At 42.5% G+C, this 22945-nt stretch overlaps 1 protein-coding gene across 1 annotated transcript; it reads left to right on the top strand.

Moving 5' to 3' along the window:
• The first annotated feature begins 586 nt into the window (after positions 1–586).
• Positions 587–18500, top strand: LOC121138722 (vomeronasal type-2 receptor 26-like). The gene is given in 11 exon segments (XM_040741353.1): positions 587–795; positions 4587–4869; positions 6821–7162; positions 7164–7193; positions 7195–7620; positions 11398–11607; positions 14779–14845; positions 14848–14900; position 16047; positions 17249–17908; positions 17911–18500. Coding segments are annotated over 11 exon segments (2595 nt in total). The 3' UTR covers positions 18225–18500.
• The last annotated feature ends 4445 nt before the right edge of the window (positions 18501–22945 follow it).

The raw sequence follows: 22945 nt of genomic DNA, 5'->3' as shown, positions 1-22945 counted from the left end.
TTATTGTTTTCTGTTGATTGGTGGTGTGTTTGTCCAATTCTGCACGAAATTCTTAAGGAACTGCAGAGGCCACCAAGAACATGGATTAGTGGATCAACAAAGTTCACAACCATGTAGGGTCTATGCTGGGTCTACAGAGTGTGAAAGGTGTCTTAAAAGTGTTATACTTTTCCCCTGGTCTATTAGCTTCTTGTACTTACCTGGGTTCTCTCTACAAAACAGTGTCATGAGTTCAGTTGCTCCTGGGCTTGAAAGTCCCCCAGGAGACCATCAGATCCATTATCACACTTCTTGTAGTCTGCAGATGATGCCCAGAGTTGTGATCTTGGGTGTAAGGAAGCTGGGAAGTCTCAGGAGAAGGAGATAAAACTTTTAATGATTCTGGGATTTAGAGGTCACTCACCTCCCATACTTCATAACCCAGATTCTGGCCACAGCCTGCCCGTTGTTTTCTTGAAATTTTCCCAGTGTGATCTTAGCCTCAGGTCCTTCATCAAGGGCAGTTCCTAGATAAAAGCCCCCTTCACTACTAGCCATTGCTCCATATGGGGCTGTGCTGTCATTGGCTGTCTTGCCCACATCAGGCATGTGGCTGTGTACCTTCCTTCCTGTTGTCCTTGTCTGTCTGTCTGGGTCTGCTCTTTCTGGGCCAAGAGCTTGGCTTTTCCCAAGGCAGAGGCCCCACTTTGACCGTCCTGGAGATGTGGTGTTGGGTGGCAGCTTCTCCATCTTTCGATTATTTAATGGTATCCTACCTGACTTCACTGACCCACCAGCTGGACTGTTTGCTTCAGGGTAAGTCCTGGATGTGTGGTAATGATCTCTGAATTCCCATAGTCGCTTCCCAAGGTTGTGTGAAGCTTTCAGCAGGATTGATTCTTAGCATCCCAGCTAGATGGGCACTGCAATTCTCTGTGTATATATGCAGTAGCTCCGTTGCTCTCCTTTTCCATCACCTCTGTCTGTCTGTCTTTCTTGTTTTTAGCAAACTGAAATATGGGCTCTTCATGTAGTGACTGTAGTGTATGTTTTCCTCCGGTCAGGTTTGGATTCTCTATTTTTTTCTATATCCCTGGTTCTTAAAGTCATGTCTAGACTGTGTGTTTGTTAAATGTATTCCTGTGTAAACAATACATTTTTGTCAGTTATCAGCCTCTGTGATTCCTCTTTACTGTATTCCTTTTGCTTGTTATTTTTCTAAGAGTCATGGAGCTTCCAGTGCCCTATGTAGTCAAAGAAGACATTGAATTTCCTATCCTCCTCCTTCCCCCTTTCAAGTTCTGAGATAATTGGACTGGATCACCACACTGAGTTTTTTATGAGGTGCTGGAGATCAAGTTTACAAATTGAGCCATATCCACAATCCCACTTTAGGATATTTTTGTTCCTGCTTTCCCAGCATCCTGTTGCATGCAGTAGTTTTCCACATAATCGTTTAGATTACTGTCTTTTATTTTAAATGATTGTGGTTAGCTTTATTTCCTTGTAATTGCTGCTTTGGCTGAGCATAGACCACATGTCTATCTTAGCACTCAGGAAGCTGAGGCAGCAGTATTACTAGCTTCAATCAAGCTTTGGGTACATAATGAGATGTGAGTCAAAAAGAGTTGATTTTAGTGTTTTCTAAAGTAACTACCATCATTATGTATTCAACCACAAATGCAAGAGATGTTTACTACTGATTTTTCATATTTAACATCAGTTACATGTATTCATTTATTTTTGAGACACTATCCCATTGGTGTTCAGGCAAGTCTAGTACTCCCTGTGTAGTTCAAACTAGCCCTCAAACACAGGATTATAATCACGAGTCATTCCTTTGGCCACACTGGCTTCTTCGTGATGTTTTCCTTTTTAAGAGATTGTGTTACTGTTGCAAATAAACAACATGGTGAACCTTGGCAGATTCCATGGCAGGCAAGGGTGACTGAGCCTGAGGGACAAAGATGTCAGGCAGACAGAGTTTAAGGGTGAGGTTTTATTTGAAAGGGGAGGGAGGGGGAAGGACAGAGAAAAGAGGTAAAGAGACACACAGCAAAGACTCTTAGACAGAGAAGACTGAAGTGAAGAGTGATACAGGAAAAGTCCTGTCTGCCTTCAGTTAAACAGCAGCAAAGAGAGTTAAATATAGGAGCAGGGAAGAGAGAAGGAAAGAGAGCTTAAGTGGGCAGCCATCTGTCTTTTAAAGGGGTCCTTTGATCCTTCTAGCTGACTAGTCATGGAACCCTGGCTTGACCAGGGTACTTCCAGAGTGCATTCTTCCAGGTGACAGGGGCAGGCCAGTATAATCCTTGGATCTTTACAGGTACTGATAGATGCATCTAGCCTAGAAGTCATTATCTTACTGCTTCCAAAACCTGAGTGCTGGAATCATAAGTGTATGCCACCATACCTGTATCCCCTATTATTTGTAAGCCAATGAACAACGGTTGTATGAATGTATTGGGTACAATGATGTATGTAGCTATACACATATGGTATAGAGTGATTACTCAAGCTCACCAACAAACCTATCAACCTTTACCCTCCAAGGAAAGCAATTTTTAACACAAATACTCCACCAGCAGCCCCCTACTCAAGTATGCTGGAAGCAAATGCTAGAAATCAGCTTCTGGCTTATATATACATGCATACCCATACATTAAAGAATAGATTTATTATTATTCTCAGGAATGTATGAGTGTGAGGGCAGGCTCAGTAATAAGGAGACACTGCCTCAAAACAAAACAAACCTATTCTCAAAACCAAAAACAAAAACAAAAAACAAACCTATTCTCAACGTTAAAATTTGGAAAAATTTAATGAACATAAAAAACATCAGCAGGGTGTGGTGCCACTTTCTTTAAATCCCAACACTCAAAAAACAGAGGCTGGTGGATCTCTGTTAGTTCCAGGCCAGCCAGGGCTACAAAGTGATTGTTAGTCTGAGCATCCTCCTATCTCTCTCTGTCTCTCTGTCTGTCTCTGTCTCTCTGTCTCTCTGTCTCCTTCTCCATATCTATATATCTATGGCGGATTTTCTCTCGGTATACACACACACACATAAATTTATATATATCCTTCCCCCTACACTCCTTCCAACATCTCCCATATGATACAGCCTCTCAAATTTATGGCCTATTTTGCTTTAATTATTATTGAAGCACAAATATGCACACACATATATCACTACAGAAATGTGACCCATTTAGTCCTTTTATAATTACATGTATGTATCTGCTTTAAAATTTTATTACATGTGTACTTCATTGATTTCATGTTTCTATAGTGCTTTCCTTTAGTTTTCATCCCCATCTGCCTCCCTTTCCTTCCTTTCTCATCTGTAATTCCCTCCTCCTCATCCTTTCTGCAGGTCCTTATTCAATATTCATGATTTCTTATTTTGTTAGCCATTTGTTGGGGAAGTCCTGTGTATTTGTCAATAAATCACTGTTGGCCAATAGGGAACTAAGGTAGGTGGGACTAGGATTCCAGGAGGACTCAGGGGAGGAGAAACACAGAGAGTCATGATGTAACGCCATGGGGTAGGAAGCCCGGAAAGTTCTCTGGTAAGAGAAATACTTAAATTAACAATTATGGGGTAATTACTTAAGTCAGAGCTAGCCAGTAAGAAACAAGCAAGGCCAACAGCTTCATAATTAATATAGCCTCATGTGTGTTTATTTGGGACTGATGAGGCTATAGAACCAGGCTGGCGGGAAGGCTTCTCTCAAGGAAAAGCTTTCCTTTAGAGCCATTGATTTTTTTCAGACAGGTTTTTCTGTGTAGCACTGGCAGGTCTTGAACTCACTCTTTAGTCCAGGATTGTCTCAAATTAAAAACCATCTGCCTACCTCTGGCTCTCCCGTTCAGGGATTAAAGGCATGCATCTCCACTGCCCAGGTAGAAGCCACTGATTTTATCCAGGGAAGTCTGTGTGGATGCAGGTTTGGAACTGTCCTCTAGAGTTTGTGGGTTTACCTGCTGGAAACATGACTGAAGGCAATGAGTGTTTTTCCCCAACATACATCAATGGTAAATAATTCCACAAGAAAGTTTAAGGCCATACAAAGAATTTTCCAATGCAAGACTGACTGTTGACAGGATTACATGTGTGCATCATGTCCCAAAGACAATATCTCACATGTCTACTCCATGTCTTCTGGCTCTCAGGTTCAGCACTTCTGAAATAGAAGTCAGTTCCTATTAACTATTAATTGCAACCAATCATACAATGCAATAGAATTTTTTTGTTTCCTTGAGAGATAGTCTTTCTGTGTAGCTCTGGATTCCTGCATTAGGTCATGTAATCCATGATGGTCTCCAATTATGTGTATCTAACTGTTTCTTTCTCTTCAGTGCTGGGATCAAACTCTTGTGTATTCGTACCCAGATCATTCAATAGATGTTCAGTTATCCTTCCTGTCTTCTGAAACCACCCCATCTGATTACTGTGTCTGGCTCCCCTTTGATTATTCTGAACTGAACTCCTGTGTGCAAGCATTTTTGGAGTTACATGTTTTTCCTTGTATCCCTTGAGTCACTGTGCTTCTTATTGTTCCCCTTACCACACCATGAATAATAATGTGGGCTTTTCTATACCTCAGTGTTTCCCAGTGGGGCTACCCAGTGGCCCAGAGTTTTGTGTTTGCCATCGAGGAGATTAATAGGAGAGCTGACCTGCTGCCCAATTTGACCCTGGGCTTCTCCATTCGAAACTCTGGGGATTCAGTGCATGGTGTCATCCATGAGACGCTCAGCTTTCTCACGAGGCAGGAGGAGCCCATCCCCAACTACACCTGCCAGCATGGTTCTCCTCAGGTGGCCCTCATTGGGGCCACAAGGTCTGTCTCCATGGCCAGTCTTCTGGGGTTTTACAGGTTTCCCCAGGTAAGTTACTCCAAGCTTTCTTCGGTCATAAATGTGATGCAATTAGTTAATGATGATAGTGAAAATGATGGTGATGGTCATGGTAGTGAGCAGCTCTACTGTGGAGACAGTATCCATTGCTAAGTTTCTCTATGTCCAACATAATTCTCTTCCATGGGTAAATTACGTGGAGAGAACTATCATCCTTCTCAATGATGAGAGAACTGAAAAATTTTCTTCTTATTATTTTAAAAATAATTTTTTATTTTTTAAAGTGTAAGTTTATATTCTCATATATATATATATATTAATGCACATATGTAACATCATAAACATACACACAATCACACACCCCAGTTTTCCATAGACATTCAGAAGAGGGTAGTGGATTCCCTATGACCTGGAGGTACAAATATTTCCTCCCTGCCACAATTGTGTTGACATTTGAATCCTGGTCCTCTGAAAGAGTAGCTAATACTGTTAATTACTGCTCCAACTCTTCAGCTTCTTATTATACCTATATGTCTATATGTGTGTGTGTTTGTGTGCTTGTGTGTTTGTGTATTCATTTAAGCACTCAACTCCAGTACAATGTTGTTCATGTGATCATCAGAGCACAAATTTAGAATTAATTTTTCTGCTACAATGTTGAATTTGGGGATTAAACTTATGTTTTTGAGGCTTGATTGCATACACATATACCTAAGCTCTCAGAGGAAAATCAATCAATCAATCAATCAATCAATCAATGAATCAATCACACAAACAAACAAACATACTACTCCAGATTTATCATAATGTTGCTTGGATGTACATACCTGGAATTTGAATCTAGGTAATTGGGCTCTTACCACTTGCTCCTGTCTACAGGCTATTTCCTGTAACCCAGGCATCAGTGTCATTCCCACAAGGGGGACCATATCTGGCAATCATCTCTTCAGTTCATAATTTTAAGAGGTGACTTGAGGAAAATTTATCCATCGAAGGAGAACATTGTAGTGGCTTTTTTTTAGCATGATACCCAAATTCGTTTTGAGAATATTTTCATCCTCCTGGAAAAAGACATCCTGTCAAGCCCATTGGTATAACATCCCAGCATTCCTACTTGAAGGAGACCTCCTGAAATTTGTCTTCTTATCTTCACATGCAAGCACACAGACACAGAGCAGACACACACACAGATCAGACACACAGACAGACAGACAGACACACACACACACACACACACACTTTAAAAACAACAACCTAACAGCTGTGTGAAAACAGGAGAGTCAGATCAAGTCTAGCTAAAGTGTGGGCATAAAACATTAGGGGTCAGATGGAGGACATATGTATGTGGTACACGCCTATGGGCTCATATGTCTTTCTACATGCAGGCGTATGTGGTCGGGTGTGTACTCATGTGTATATATTTGGGAAGGTATGAGGATGATGTGAGAAATCTTGCCTTCACTGTTCTGCCTCATTTTTTTGGGCAGGGTCTCTCACTCAACCTCACCTTCTGAGAGGAGAGCAGGTAAATCTGGGGTTCTAGCCTTCATTCCAGAAGCCACTGGGCTGTGTCAGGGATTATTGGCCAGTGAGTGGCACAGAGCAGCTTGCAGAACCAGCACAGTTGTAAGGCAGGAGGCTTAAGTCTTTTCCTGAAATTTGTGTATGTTTTAAAATTTAATATACATTCGTGTGTGTGTGTGTGTGTGTGTGTGTGTGTGTGTGTGTGTGTTGAGTATATGAAGAGATCCTGTACACAGCCAGGAAAGGGTATCTGATTTCCTGGAGCTGGTGAAACAGGCAGATGTGCAGATCCTGATGTTGATCCTGGGAATCAAACTTTGGTCCTCTGTAATACCAGCAGGGTCTTTTAACTGTAGACCCATGTCTCCACTCCCTCCTACATTGGATCCAGACCATCAGCCCACATGTAAAGCTCCAATTTCATCCACTCTTGTATTTCCTGTCTCTTCCTTGACAGGTCAGTTATGGATCCTCACTACCCAGCATCAGTGACAACATTCAGTTCCCATCTATCCTGGGCACCCTGACTAGTGACCTCAAGGCCTTCAGTGCAGTGACTCAGTTGGTAATTCACCTTCAGTGGTCTTGGGTGATCATTCTGGCCCATGATGATGACTTAGGGCAGCATGCCAGCTCTCTGGCCAATCAGGAGCTGAGCCCAGCTGGTGTGTGTATTGAGTCCACAATCTACGTCTCTTTCCATGAGTCCTTGAAGAAGATAGAAGAGTTTTCCCAGAAGATGCAAAAATGCACAGCCAGAGCTGTTCTGGTTTTTCTAAACATTGTCAATTTCCAAATAAGTCCTGCATGACTTACTGGGCATCCCTGTCTTCAGGCCAGGTCTGGGTCATCAAGGACACTATGCATGTGTCACTCGCCCTGAGCATTCCAGGAGTTTCCAAGTTACTGCATAGCATATTTGGCCTTCTGTATCACAGCAGTAGTGCAATTGGCTTTCCTGAGTTCCTTGCCAACTTGCGCCCCAGACAGACCCCAGAGGACATGTTCATAAAGAAGGTCTGGGAGTTCACCTTTGATTGTGTATGGCCTCACCAGAGCAGCACAGTGAGTGAGGGTGTCCAATTGTGCTCAGGGAATGAGAGTCTGAAAAACCAGCTGTACCCTTTCCAAGAAGTTAGTAAGATGGATGCTGCTTACATATGTGTCTATAGCATTGCCCATGCCCTGCAGGACATGATAGATGATGAGCACCAGCATGGGAAAGGTACAGACTCTCAGGACTTCCATCCCTGGCAGGTGAGAGAGGCATGTGTGCAGTGCATGATTCAGGGATGGATGGGGAAGAGGACTTTGGTTCAAACTGAACTGTTGAGCTGAGGCTGACTGTATGCTTTAGCCAGGATTCCTCATACTTGAAACAGAGAGGCATCTTAAAAGGAACAATGGATAAGGATTCCAAGGTGTCTCTATAATCTCAAATGAGTACTAAGTTCCTGTGTATTTCCTGCCTTAACAAATAGAGGATGTCTAGTAAAATTTAATGTTTCAGATAACACTAAAGACATTTTATTGATATCCTAAATTTATACTTTTATAAACAGTGTAAGGGTTTTACTATACTCATGCTGCAAATCAGGATTTCTAACACATATCAAATGTCATTTTTTTATTTTTCCTTCTTTTGGGTGTGTGGTAAATATGTCTGGGCATTGGTTTGTGTGTATGCAGGCACGCAGTGGTGGCCCTGCACACTCACATGGGAAGGTCTGAGAATGATGAGGAATCACCTTTCAATCACTCACCTATGTTATTCTTTGTGGCAGGGTGTTCTCACTAAAATCCAGAAATTGTTGATGTGTCTAGTTTTGGTAGCCATCTTGTTCTGGCCTTCTCCTGTCTCCACCTGTTTTTTGTTTGTTTATTGTTTGTTTGTGTGTCTGTACTATATCTTTTAGTGGAGTATATTTTTAATTGAGTTATATATTTTCCTCACTCCTCTACCCTCCTGCCTCTCCATCATTTCATCCTCCTCTATACCTCTTGCAGTCCCTGTTTACTCAGAGAATCTTGTCCCTTTTTCCCATTCCTAGGTCTGATCCATGTATGTCTCTTAGGTTCCTCTTTGTTACTTAGGTCCTCTTTGGTTTGTGGACTCTAGGCTGGTTGTCTTTTGCTTTATGTCTAATATCCAATTATGAGTGAGTACATACTATATTAGTCTTTCTTGGTCTGGGTTACCTCACTCAACATGTCTTTTTCTAGTTCCAACCATTTGATTGCGAGCTTTCAAGAATGGCAATTTTTTTAAAGTTGAGTAGTACTCCATTGTGCAAATGTAATAAATGTTCCTTATCCATTCTTTGGTTGAGGGACACGTAGATTGTTTCAATGTTCTGGCTATTATTGATAATGCTGCTATGAACATTGTTGAGCAAATGATCTTGTGGTATGAATGAGCATCCTTAGTGTATATGCCCAAGAATGATATTGCTGTGTCTTGGCGTAGAATGATTCCCAATTTTCTTAGAAACCAGTTTACAGGTTTCCAAAATGGTTGTACAAGTTTGCACTCCCATCAGCAATGCAGGAGTGTTCCCTTTTCTCCACCTCCTTTCCAGCTTAAGCTGTCAGCAGATTTTTGTTTTTAGCCATTCTGATCAATGTAAGATGGTATCTAAGATTTGTTTTGATTTGCATTTCTCTGATGACTAAGGATGTTGATCATTTCATTAAGTGTCTTTTGGCCATTTGAAATCACTGTGTTGAGAGCTTTCTGTTTAGAGGCGTATCCCATTTTTTATTTGATATTTGATGTCTAGTTTTTTCAGTTCATTGTTTTTTTTTGTTTTTTGTTTTTTTTTTATGAGACAGGGTTTCTCTGTATTGTTTTGGAGGCTATCGGTCCAGCCCAGCCTCGAACTCACAGAGATCCGCCTGCCTCTGCCTTCCGAGTGCTGGGATTAAAGGCGTGCGCCACCACTGCCCGGCCAGTTCATTGTTTTTGACATTAGTCATTCATCAGATGTTGGATTAGATGTTCAGGTATTTTCCATTCTGTAGGGATCCATTTTTTTTGTTGATCATGTCCTTTGCCTTACAGAAGCTTCTTAGTTTCAGGAGGTCCCATTTGTTGTTATATCTGTGTTATCGTTTTTATATTTGGCAAGTTGTCTCCTGTGCCAACACATCGACACATCGAAGGCTACTTCTGACTTTCTCTTCCATGAGTTTCAGTGTGGTTGGCTTTATTTTGAGGTCTTTGATCCATTTGGACTTGAGTTTTGTGCAAGACATTAGATATGGATCAATTTCCACTTTTCTATGTATCAGCCTTGAGTTATGCCAGAACCATTTGTTGAAGATACTTTCTTTTTCCATTGTATAATTTTAGTTTCTTTATCAAAAATTAGGTGTTCATAGGTGTGTTGACTGATATCAAGGTTGATGCTTCAAGGACTCTTTCTCAACAGTTAACACACACACTCTCTCTCCCAGCTTGAGGATGATCTCTCTCTCTCATCTGCTGGCTCTTCTCTCAGTATCTTTCTCTGTGTCTCTCCCTGTCTCTCTCTCTCTGTCCATAGTTATGAGCCTTTGCGTCAGCTGCTGACATGGTCTATTCTCTCCACCTTCTCAGATTGTAATTAGAAATGAGCTGCTACATACCCTTGACATTTAGTTGGGTTCTGAGGTTTGAATTCCCATTCTCAAGGTTTTATGACAAATGTTTTAATCACAGAGCCATCTCACAAACCCTCACTTATTTTTCTATTTTAAAAATAATATTGATATTACCATACATGTGTAGAATACATTTTGATCATGCCCAAGTCTTTAACTATCTATCAGTCTATCTGTCTGTCTATTTTATCTGTCTATCTATCTATCTATCTATCTATCTATCTATCTATCTATCTATCTTTTGCAAGTGAATCAGGGGTATCATAGGTTCAAGTTTGTAAGACGACCCCTAGAAGCTATAGTGCTCACTGATGAGGTCAACAGTGAGAGTGGTGGCCAAGGAGGGGGTTTGTTTTTATTATCGTTGTTCAGATGACCGAAATTTCCACTGTGTGTCTGGTGAAGTTACATGTCATTGTAAACTTGAAGGACAGTGATAGTTGTTGGCATTTTGGCTGAGGGTAACAGATTAAAATTTACAGGAGGATTCTTGCTGGACCATACCTGTTATGCTAGGGATGTTGCGGCCAACCTGGTCTACAATATAAGATCCTGTCAGAAAAATCTGTGAGTGTTGAGATGTCTGTGTGTACTCTATGATGAAGACATAAGGTAGATGGAGTGAGGAGTAAGTGAATGGAAGTGACAGGCCCAAGAAATCATCTCTGTCAGGAAACATGAATTCCAAACAAGAGGATGAGAAGTCCCACCATCAGAAGAAGTGATGTCATTGCAGAAGGCAGGGACAATATGCATCAAGACCCCAGAATGAAGAGAAATATAAGACCCACATGGGATGCACTGATTAATTGTCAGAGATCAGACAGAGTAATTGGGTGGTCTAGGTGGGCTGGGACCAGTTTTGCTCTGGTTCGGAGTCTACTGAATGTGATGAGGAGGCTGAAGACAGTAGTTCAAGGCCAAATGAGACCCTGTTTGTGGGTTTAATTTTAAGGCTGTTGAGAAATCTTAGTGGGTAAATGCACTTTTCCCCAAGTATAAGTTTGATTCCTGAGTACCACTTGGCAGCAGAAGGTGAGAACATTCCTGTTCTCTGGATTCCATAACACGAATTTGCTGTACACACACACACACACACACACACACACACACACACACGCACCACCTACACAACCCCCACACTCTCAGAGACAGAGAGAGAGAAAGAGAGTGGGAAAATGTACTATGTTTAAAAATGATGTGGATTAGTTTTATGAATGATTACTTTCTGAAAGCTAAAACATCTTCCTGAGTTCCTGAAAAATAACACAGATAATGGGGCCAGTCCATGGTTGAAATGACTCTATCACTGCATATTGATGGCATATGATATTTTGGACAAGACTCCAGACTGGTCCTGGTTGGTCTACAATGTCTCCTTTCCTTCTTCAGCTTCTTCATGCCCTCAGGAAGGTCCACTTCAAAACTCCTGATGGAAGTGAAATTATGTTTGATGTTAATGGAGATTTGGTGACAAAATTTGACATTTTCCAAGGGCAAAAGACCCCCCAGGGTGTATTTCACTTGGTCCATGTAGGAATGATAGACTCTCAAGTCTTTTCGGAGAATAAAATATTGATCCATTTGAAGGAGGATCTTCAAGTGAGTTGCCTGTATGCTCAGTTGACTATTTTCCTAGTATCTTAAAGTCATAAGGAAATTCCAATTCTAGGAGTCCCCTTGTTACATGTGTATGAAGACAATGCAGTTCTGGATTGGGTCAGTCAATTATAACTGGATATGCTGTTCATCTCATAAAAGTTCTTTCTCTGAATGATAATGGCTCATAAGCAAAAAATGAAAATATAAAAGCTGGGTATTGGGAGATGGTTCAATGGTTAAAGTATTTGGTGTGCAAATACAAGGACCAGACTCTGGATTTCCAGAGTACAGAGTGGGCAGTGTGTCCTTCCTGTAGGCATCTTCTTCTTCAGGTTGGAAAAGATTTCTTCTGTGATTTTGTTGAATATGTTTTCTGCACCATTAGGCTGGGCTTCTTTGCCTTTTTCTATACCTATTATTCTTAGGTTTGGTCTTTTCACAGTGTTCCATATTTCCTGGATATTTTGTGTTAAGGATTTTTTTGGATTTAAGGTTTTCTTTTGTCGATGAATCTATTTCCTCTAATTTATCTCCAGTGCATGAGATTCTGTCTTCCATCTCTTGTATTCTGTTAGCTATGCTTGCATCTGTAGTTCCTGATCGTTTATTCAGCCTTTAATTTTCCAGAATTACCTCAGTTTGTGTTTTTCTTATTGTCTCCATTTCAGTTTTCAGGACGACCTGTTTTAATTGTTTCTTTTTCATCTGTTTCATTGTTTTTTTTCTTGGCTTTCCTTGCTTTCTATAAAAGATTTGTGAATTTCTTGCATTTTTGATTTTTTTCTTCCATTTCTTTAAGGGATTTTCTCATATTGTCTTTGATGGTTTCTATCATTATCTTGAGGTTGTTTTTAAGGTAATTCTCTTCTGTTTCTTCTGCGCTGGGATGGTCTGATCTTGCTGGTTTAAACTCTCGACACTTTTGCGGTGTCATATAGGTTTCTTTAGTGTTGGATATATTCTTATACTGTCTTCTTCCCACCTCTTCTTCCAGTTGGCATAGGGGAGTCTCCCTCCTGGTGGGTATGGGTTTAGGGATGTATCCTCTACTCTTTGTCTCTGTGTGTGTGTGTTTCTCTCTCTCTCCCTCCCTCCCGCTCTCCCCCCTCTCTTTCCTTCTCTCCCTCACTCTCCCCCCCTCTGCTATAATATTGAGGGGCAAGACCAGAATTGCGGCTGATGATGGTGGCTGCTTTCTCCTGATTCCAGGTCCCTCTGCGGGGTTCGGCGGTCCCATTCTTCTTGCTCCTCATTCTCTACCTCCAGATTTCTCCTTCTATTTATTCTGTTCCCTACAGCCCCACCTATCCTTCTCCTGCCTTGTTTTTATTGGCCATTCAACACCTTATTAGACCATTTAGGTGTTTTAGACAGGCGAAATAACACAGCATAACCGAGTTAAAGAAATGAAACATACAAGAATGTACTGCATGTTTGCATCATTAAGCAAATGTTCCACAGCATAAACAAATGCAGCACAGCTTAAAATATCCTACAGGAGACCGTGACATCTCTTATGAAGGAAACACATTTAATTGGGTGGCTTACATTTTCAGAGTTTTACTCCATTGTCTTCTTGGTGCAATATGACGGCGGCACGCAGGCAGACATGGTGCTGGAGAAGGAGCTGAAAGTCCTAGATCTTGACCTGCAAGCAACAGGAAGTGACTGGGTCACTGGGTTACTTAAGCATATAAGATAACCCACAGAGCCCACCTTGACACGGACAAACTTTCTTCAGCCAATCCACACCTATTCCAAAAAAGCCACGTCTCCTAGTAATGCCACTCCCTTTGAGCTATGGGGGTCATTTACACTCAAGCCACCATAGTCATTTGGATGGCATCATTCCTTAAATACCCCTATCATGTAGCCAGTGGACCAACTCAGAAGCCTTTGGGAAACAGTTGAGATTGAAACCCTGACATTTATTTAAAAAATTAGAAGCAGTGTTGAGATAGGTGTGTCTGTATATGGAGTTTGGTGTATGGAAATATCTCAGCTTTCTGCCATATGAGAGTCGACAAAGAGTCCCCTAGTCTGACACTTTGCCTGACTTTGTTTTGATGGCATCTCCAGTTAATGGTGGTCTTAAAGCTCTCCACATGAGAATGAGGTTCCTGTACTTAGGTTTCTCATGCATAAAGGACACATGGCAAGTATTTGCAGGATTCTTTTGAAGAACCTTTCAGTGGTCTTGATCTGGGGAGGGTTTTCTGCTGTCTTCTGTTGTGGCAGAGATGTCAGCACTCCACACTTCCACCTTCATAACCCTTGCCTGGAAGTAGAGATATGCTAAGAGAAACTGAGTCTTCCTTGGCAGGCCCAAGGTAAATAAGAGGACCACTGAGTGTGCTGTGATAGTTTGTGTGTGTGTGTGTGTGTGTGTGTGTGTGTGTTTGTGAGTGTGCGTGTGTTGAATGAGTCATTACTTATAATATGTCCTTTACTGAAGCTGGATTGTACTTTTTTATTAGTGACACATGTAAACCTCAGAAGCTTCACAGATGGAGACTGAGGAAAGGAATATTGACTGTCATGTCTTCTGAGTTAGATCTGAGTCCATCAAGTAATCAGTAGGCAGTCGGGAGCTTCAGTGAAAGAGAAAAAATGCATCAGAAAATTTTGCCTAGGTTATGGACTTTTGTAATGACTTCAAATACTTAGAGTTCTTTTTTAGGTTTTATTTTGTATTCTTGGAAGTTTCCCAGCGTGTATACTTATATAGCATATGCATGCCTGGTACCGGTGCAGGCCGGACTAGGGCACTGTATCCTCTGGAACTGGAGTTAGTATGAGCTGCTATATGAGTGTTTGGACTTGAATTCTGTTCCTCTGGAGGAGCCGCCTGTGCTCTGAACAACTGAGCCTTCTCTCCTGACTCCATACCTTCAATTGTTGAGGAGGCTGCCCCAGAGAGACTGGAGAGACAACACATCAAACTGGTTTTCTATGTTTTCTAATCTGTTTGTCAAGAGACCTGATGTAGCCCTTCCTCTCTTACACTCAATGGTTCCTGTCCAGTCTGACATCTCCTGGGATAGACATGTTTTCGGGAAGGCCTCTCATTAAGTAGCCTTCATGGAAACTCTCCTGTTTTGGTTCTCAGAGTGAGGTCTTTCATCTGTGTTCCTGTAGAGTCACCGGTGACACTATGCTCTCTGTTACTAGGTGCCCACCTCTGTGTGCAGTAAAAGCTGCCTTCCAGGGTTCAGCCAAGTGCCTAGGCTGGGAGCCCCCAGTGCTGTTTTGATTGCAGTCCTTGCCCGGAGGGACAGTTCGCAGACCAAAAGGTGAGGACATGTAGAGCTGGCATCTGAGGAGTTAACAGGACACTGTGAGCCTACAGCATTTGTCCATTGTCTCCTTTATTGTTCTCCTGCTGTGAAGAGACTCCATGACCAAGACATCTTCTAACAGAAAAACATGCAAGTGGGGCTTCCTTAAAGTTTCAGGGGCTGAGTCCATGACCACCATGGGAGCAAGCATGGCATCAGACAGGCAGGCATGGCTGTAGAGCAGCCACTGAGATGTTACATTGTGATCCCCAGGCAGCAGGCAGGTACAGAGATGGAGAATTGGCCTTGTGTGGGAGTTTGAACTTTCAAAGGCCACCCTCATTGACATTCCTCATCCAACAATGCTATACCTCCTAATCCATTCCCAACAATTCACCAATTAGGCATTAAACAATTAAGTATATGGGCCTATTGGGATCATTCTCAGCCAAAGTATCACACCCATTCGTTTATTGATGGTACCTAGTCTGTGCTTTCTGTGGAGTACCGGCTAGAAATCTCGTCTCATAGTTGTTCATAGGTCAATGGTGTATTGACACAGGAAAGTGAATGAACACCAGTTGTGCTGCATAATGAATTCTCCTCTAGCCAACACTGCACATACATGAACCCTGGTCAAGGAACCACCTTAAGCTACTTACATTCAAAACCCCCTATGAGTGGAATTGCATGGTAGTTGTCCTTTTGTGATGATCTTCTTCCTATGTATTAGTGGAGTTCATCTCAGGGGTTGAATGGCAATAGTCCACAACATGCGCAGCTGTTTGAACTATGGAACATATTCCATTACAGTTCTGCAAGCTGGAAATGAAAAGCCAAGTCATCATTTGAGTTGGTTTTGTGTGAGTCCTCACTCTTGCCCTGGCACAGTCCACAGTCTTCCACTCACTGTATGGTGTCTGTTTGTCGTGTGTGTTGTGTGTGTGTGTGTGTGTGTGTGTGTGTGTGTGTGTACTTGTAACTATTTTTGGGCTTGTTGCTTGGTTTTGAGACACTGTCTCACCATACAGCCCTGGCTGGTTTGTAATTGTGGGAGTTGACTCATTTGCCACTAAACTAATAGAAGACTGTCTGCATTTGTCCCTCAAGTGCTGAGATTAAAGTCTTGTTATCCAAGCTCCAAGTTCTTCTTTTAATTAGGGTAGCAACCGTTGGTAGTAGGTTCTCCACTGGTGATGTCATTTGGCGTTTATTACATCCTCTCAAGTTTACTCCAATAGAAAATATATTTGTGTTTAGGACAGGCCTTCAAAACATGTGTTTTGAGGCCATATGCCATTCTAAAACATTTGTTAACATGATTATTGGCTGATCCTATTGGAAAGAAATGAACTGTTAGAAATTCACAAAAGAGACCATGTCTAGTGTCACCTTTCTTCAGTCCCAGCACTCAGGAGGCAGAGACAGGAAGATCTTTGGGGAATGTTGTCGGCCAGTATCATCAACTTAGTGATCATCAGTTTTAATGAGGGATCCTGTCTTAATAAATAAGGTAAAAAGTGGACTGGAGAGGTGGCTGCACAGCTGGGGCCATGCACATGGCGGCTAACATCCAAGTGTAACTCCAGTTATAGGAGAAATGATGACATCTTCTGATTCCCCAGGAGCCAGCCATGCACATGGTTTCCATAGAAATGTACAGAAAAACACTCAGCAAGTAAAATAAAACAAGTAATTACAAAAGAATGAGCTGCGGAGACTGGTGAACTGGACCATTCACTAGTGAACTGAAGCATTCACTGTCAATTCTGACAGCGTAAGTTCAGCTCCTGGGTCCCACATGGTCGAAGGAGAGCAGCAAATTCCTGAAGGTTGTTGTTGCAAGCCTGGCATGCCTCAGTCCAGAGAGAGTCATGCACACACCATAATATACACATAAGTTTGATTAGAAAAATAAAGTAAGTGAAATGATTAAGAAATCGTATTTGATGATAATCTCTGTCTCCACATGCATATACCTCCACTTACATGTGTATACACAAAAACATGCACACACAGAAACTCACGTATTTTGGCATCCTGGTGCAGAGCTATAATCACAGAACTTAAGAAACTGTGAAAGGAGGATGAGGAATTCACGGCTTACACAGCCTGAGATGCATGAGACCCTGTTTCAAGAGAGAAACAAAAATCTTCACATAAAACACTGTAACCTGTGCAGTTTTTCCCTTTGTGCCTGTGGTTTTAGTATCACCCATGTAGAGTCCTGGTCACCAAGACTAATTCATACATACATAAACTGTCTGAAAGTCTGTAAAAGCAGTTAATTCTTGGGATGCCTTGTTTCAGAGCTGGTGTAGTTGGTATACTATTGCTGAAATGTGTCCATGTGTCTCCCATAGACATGAAGACATGTCTTCTGTGTCCCAAGGAGCAGTACTCGAGCCACAGCAGAGACCACTGCCTGCCCAGGACAGAGATCTTCCTGGCCTTTGAGGAACCTCTGGGATTCATGCTGGCTTTGGTGGCACTCTTCCTGTGTGGTCTGGCTGTCCTGGTCCTGGGAGTGTTCCTGAAGCACAGGGACACCCCTGTGGTGAGGGCCAACAACAGAACCCTCAGCTACTTACTCCTGGTGTCTCTTTCCCTCTGTGCCCTGTGTGCCTTGCTGTTCCTTGGACGCCCCAGTGTGACCACGTGCCTCCTCCGTCAGACCACATTTGCTGTGGTGTTCACGGTGGCTGTCTCCTCCGTTCTGGCCAAGACTCTCACAGTGGTCATGGCCTTCAGAGCCACCAAGCCTGGGGGCAGGATCCGGGGTTGCCTGAACCCCAGAGTTTCCACCGCAGTGGTCCTCATTGCTTCCTTCATTCAGGTTGTTCTTTGTGGGATCTGGTTGGCCACCTCTCCACCATTCCCAGACAGGGATGTGATCTCTGAGCCCCAGCACATCGTCATCCAGTGCCAGGAGGGTTCTGGCACTGTCTTCTTCTGTGTGCTGGGCTACTTGGGGTTCCTGGCAGGGGGAACCTTTGCTGTGGCATTTCTGGCCAGGGGTCTACCAATGTCTTCAATGAGACTAAGTTCCTGACCTTCAGCATGCTGCTCTTCTGCAGTGTCTGGACAACCTTCCTGCCCCTGTACTACAGTGCCCGGGGCAAGTCCACTGTGGCTGTAGAGATCTTCTCCATCCTTGCCTCCACTGCTGGGCTTCTGGGTGGCATCTTCATCCCCAAGTGCTACATCATCTTGCTGAAACCAGAGAGGAACACCCTTGCCTGGCTCAGGAAAGGCCACCAGGCACAACAGGATAGGCAGAGTGAGATGCCCCAGAGAAAGTGTCTCCATGGGTCCATACCACACCACTTTGGGATCTAGTTCTTTATGGAGTCACCTGGATCAACCAAGTGATTTTGACTCATTTTTCCAGGATTCAACAATGGTATTTAAAAGTTAGATCAAGATAAAGCTGGACATTTTGAACAATACACTTATGACTATCAGTTGATAGTGAACATACAGATGGTCGTTTACTACTGTCTCTATGTATTGATAAAGTTCATCACAATTAACTCAGTTTGAAAAGGGTAGTTGGGAAGATGCCTCATCTTGTATAAATATCACTAAGCATGATGACTTGAGTTTGATCCTCAGAACCCAGGCGTTGGAAGTGAGTTCTCCTGGCTAACTGAAGCAAGCACTCCTCCATATGCATACACAAATTATAAATGGAATAACGGGAAAAGGGTGATGGGTTGTTGATGATGGTATCAAGGGTGGCTGAGGGTGTGACAAATTGTCAGGGAGATCATTGATCTCTGTCTTTTGTTTTCAGAGTGCCAGTATATGGGACTCAACCTTTCATTTACAATTCTGTTACAGACTTACCATGTAATTTAGCTTCCCACTCTTAGATATATACCCCCCCAAATGAAAATGAGTGCACAACTGTAAATCCATCTTCAGAGAACCTTTATTCATGTAGCTTATGTTCAAGCAATCTCAGTGTTTGTAGTTAGTGAATGTTTGGTTTGGCTTTCTCATTACTAGGATATTATTTGTAATACAATAAATATAAAAAGAAATAATACTGTTTACTATATGGTTAAATACTGAGAATGTCACTCAAGAGTTAAGGAAGCTAGATAAAGAAAATAATGTGTTTTAACATTCCAATCTATCAAAGAAGCAAAACATAAAGACATATAGTAATCTAATGAGCTTCCTGAGGTTTGCAGAGGCATGATTGGCGATGAGGACTGTAGACTACAGGGTGCAGCATTTCTTTATGACCTGCTGATTTCTTAAACATTTTTTGTTGAGGCTGCAGAGGTGACTCTAATGGTTCAGATCACTTAGCCTCCACACGACCCAGGTGGTTGTCAGATCCCATGTCAGGCACCTCACTGGCACATGTAATTCCTGCTCCAGGGGATCCAACACCCTGGCCTTTGTGTGCATCTGCATTCATGTACCCGTACTGCACTCATGCTTAATAAGAAAATGGTTTGGATGAAATGACAGACTATGGACACCCCCATAGAAGACCTCACCCTCCCTGGGGAAAGGAGGGGGTATTGGGTGGGTGATGGGTGGGGGTGGGAGGAGGGAGGGAAAGGGTGAGGGATGTGAGATTGACATGTGAAGAAACCTGGTTTCAAATTGATATTAAATTTAAAACTAAAATTGTTTAATATAAAAAAAGAAAATGATTTGGTAATGGTTGTAAGACTTCACCAACGTGCTAAAGTCCACCACACTGTTATCTCCTTTTATTTATTGGAGACAGGCTCATTCCATACCTGGCAAAACCAGCAGAGACAGCTGATCTGAACAGGGGAGTGCTCTTGGACCCCAGACCGACAGTGGGGAGGCCAGCATGGGACTGATCTGGACCCCCAAATGTGAGTGTCAGTGTGAAGGCCTGGGCAACCTATGGGGCCCTGAGCTGTGGATCAGTGTCTATCCCTGGTATACGAACTGTCTTCATGTGCCTATAGCACAAAGAGAGATGCTCTCTCAGCCTGGACTCTTAGGGGAGTGCCTTGACCCTACCAAGAGTAAAATGAAAGACTCTAGATATCCCCTATGTGGAAGGATTTGGCAATAGGGTGGGAGGGAGCGGGGAAGGGGAGTGCGGGAAGAGGGGAGGGAGAGGGAACTGGGATTGACATGTAAAACAAGCTATTTAAAATTAAAATAAAAATGATATAAAAAAGATTATCAAAACAAAGTAAACTTAAAAAGGTCAACAAGATTTGGAGTTGGCTGCAGTTCAGATGGCAAGCCTCTTCTCACTACACACTCAGGCAATTACGTGGCATACACAGCAACAAAGTTAGATTAACTGAAGCTATCTCAACCCTACACAGAGATGTATTGATGAACAAAGAGTGATGTAAAAAAGATGATGTAAGAGTGAGATGTCAGGACCTCCCAGTCTTAGAAAAGTTAGCACATGCAGAGCCACCAGAGCCACTGTGGTGTCGCATGACGAAAGAACAACAGAATGCCAGGGTTAGATATATAAACCAGTTTTATATGTAAACATTGTGCTATGCCAGAGTTTGAGTAACAACTGCAGCAGCTTTGGCCTGAGGACATTTTTGGGCATTCTGACCATTCAGAGTTAATAATAGACTGCATGGGACATGGCAGTCTTCCAGGGCTGGCTTGGAAATTTTGTTGTAGTCTAGTGTCCTTGTAGCCACAGAAGCTACTACCCTGAGAACAGGCTGTCATGTGCCTCTAGATTCTTAAAAATTGGGCTATAGAGTTAATGAGTAAAAATGATAACTGTTTATTAATGATGTCAAAACTTGAGGGAAAAATGATTGGAAATGGTAACTCTGTTCTGCCATAGTTTATTAATGATGACTAAGAGATGGGCAAGATGAAGTGAAATGCATGTCCAAATGCTTTGGGACAGCACAAATGTATCCCTACCTACTGAATTCAGGATAAATAAAGAAGGACTCTGTCTGCTAGTCAATCAGGCTGCTAGATTCTCCTGACCATCATGGCCTGGCTCACTCCAGACCTTGTATATTCCTTGCACCCTCTTCTGGGACCTCTCTACCACTCCGATGGCTCCTGGCAGTATAGCAGGGGAGGGAAAGGACAGACAGAAGCTTGGTGTTGCGGCTGATAAGTGCTCTAGTCTTTTGTCTATGTGGGGCACAAGGCTCAGGCTCTGCGCACCCTGCCTTCCATCTTCTGAGACACCCAGAGGGAATGACTCACTGATCCACGGGGAGGTGGTGCCACCCATTGCGTTAATGCAATCAGGAAATAAATGAGTGATGAGTGAGAGGGAAAGGATGTCATCGATGCTTAACGAGCTCTGTCACCTTGGCTGTGCATTTCCAGCTTCCAAGGCCTGTTAAAGAGAGAAGTCTGCACTCTTTGGTGCAAGATCATTTCTGAAGATGAGCTTTAATGAAGTTAAAGGTGTATGGAGAAGCTCTACAGGAAACTAATGAAAGCAAAAATGAAAAATGTAAAAAATAACAAAAGCTTATTAGGTGTGCCTATCAGGGAACCCCCAGAGTGAGGATAATTCATCCTTGCTGAGAAGAAATATTACCCAACACTGGTGTTTTTTTTCTTGAATGTAGGAGATGAGCATCTTAGCCACTGAGCTATATTAAAGAATATCCCAAATGTATTCTGTGTTTTTACACTTCAGGTGTAGACTTGCCAGTCAGGATATCTCTCTGTGTGTGTCTCTGTCTCTCTATCTCTCTCTATCTGTGTGTCTCTTTCTCTCTCTTCCCCTTCCTTTTTCCCATCTCCTTCTCTCTCTTTCCTTCTGTCTCCAGTGGTTTAACTATCTGGGGAAAGGAATGTTATAGCTTATAAGATAAGCAGTTCATAGAAAGGAAGGCTGAAATGAAATGACCTCTTGGGTGAGTTGTGTAAGGACAGCTACAGCATTGTGGCCATGGGCAGCCCTGAAGAGACCCTGAAGAGCAACATCATGAACAGTGTCATGATTCTCCTGAAAGGGAAGACGCTTTCAGTTTCCTTCAGTCTTTAGAACATTAAGAGAGTTATAGCCTTGTATCACAGACAGAATAATGGGGTCTGGAAAGGAAAGACAGCCTCGCATTCTGGAACATCAGGGGAGTTGTAGGGTCATCCTGCAGACAACGTGATGGGGCCTTAAGGTGGAATGCCCCTCAGTTCTTCCTTAGTTCTAAAGAACAAGACCGAAGTTTCTTTCTAGCATAGACGTATATTTTGGTGTGTGCTAGTGGAGGAGTTCTACATCATGTGACTCAGCCTATGTGACCTGAGTTAAGACAGAGATGGGCACTGGATAAAGTTATAATTTAGGGTTTTCTGCTGGGAGAGGGAGAAAACTTGCCAAGACACATCACGTGCTGGTTACCAGTGCCCTGGAGAGAACTGCAGAAGGACATAGCCTGATTTATTGGAGGAATAAGCCATCAGAGGATCTGTGAACTAGCACGGTGGGGGTGGGGGAGTTTCTATGAAGCCTTACAGTTGTGCTGCTATGCGGTTGCCTTCAGATTCCCTTCCCATGTCCCCATTCCTCCATGTCTTCCAGGGCCATCTTTGGCTTGATGTGCACAGAGAAGCACTGAATATTCTGCACCGACACAGGCAGGACATCTAAGAGTCAAGCCTCTTACAAAAGAAACTTCCGGGTAGTACTGAAGGAAAGCCTACAGGCTGGTTATTGTGAGAATATCAACTTTAGTGTGGCCTTGTGAAATCCCAAGATACTGCTTTGTTATGGTCAGGACACAGACAAGAAGGGATTGAGAAAGTTCAAATGTCAAAGCAGCACAAGTCCTGGGAGGCTGGAGCCAGGTCACCATAGGTTTCCAGGAGGCATGGAATGGGGGAACATGTGAAAGGTAGTCCAGGTTGATTCTAGGGCAAAGAACTGAGAAATTTGGACATTAGATTTAGTGACATTAAGATCACCCAAATGTGAATATCCATAGCTTCACAGTATCTATAGTAGGAATGAAATGTACAGACCAATTTCCCTGTATGATTTTTTTTATTTGTGGGATCTTTATAATAAAGTTTTAGTAAAACCAATAAAAGATGTCTGCAAAATAAAA

This window comes from Mesocricetus auratus, unplaced genomic scaffold (genome assembly GCF_017639785.1).
Source record: "Mesocricetus auratus isolate SY011 unplaced genomic scaffold, BCM_Maur_2.0 contig_2520_pilon_obj, whole genome shotgun sequence".
Taxonomy (NCBI): Eukaryota; Metazoa; Chordata; class Mammalia; order Rodentia; family Cricetidae; genus Mesocricetus; species Mesocricetus auratus.
Note: the sequence above shows the minus strand (reverse complement) of the source record. Positions and strands in the feature narration are given on the sequence as shown.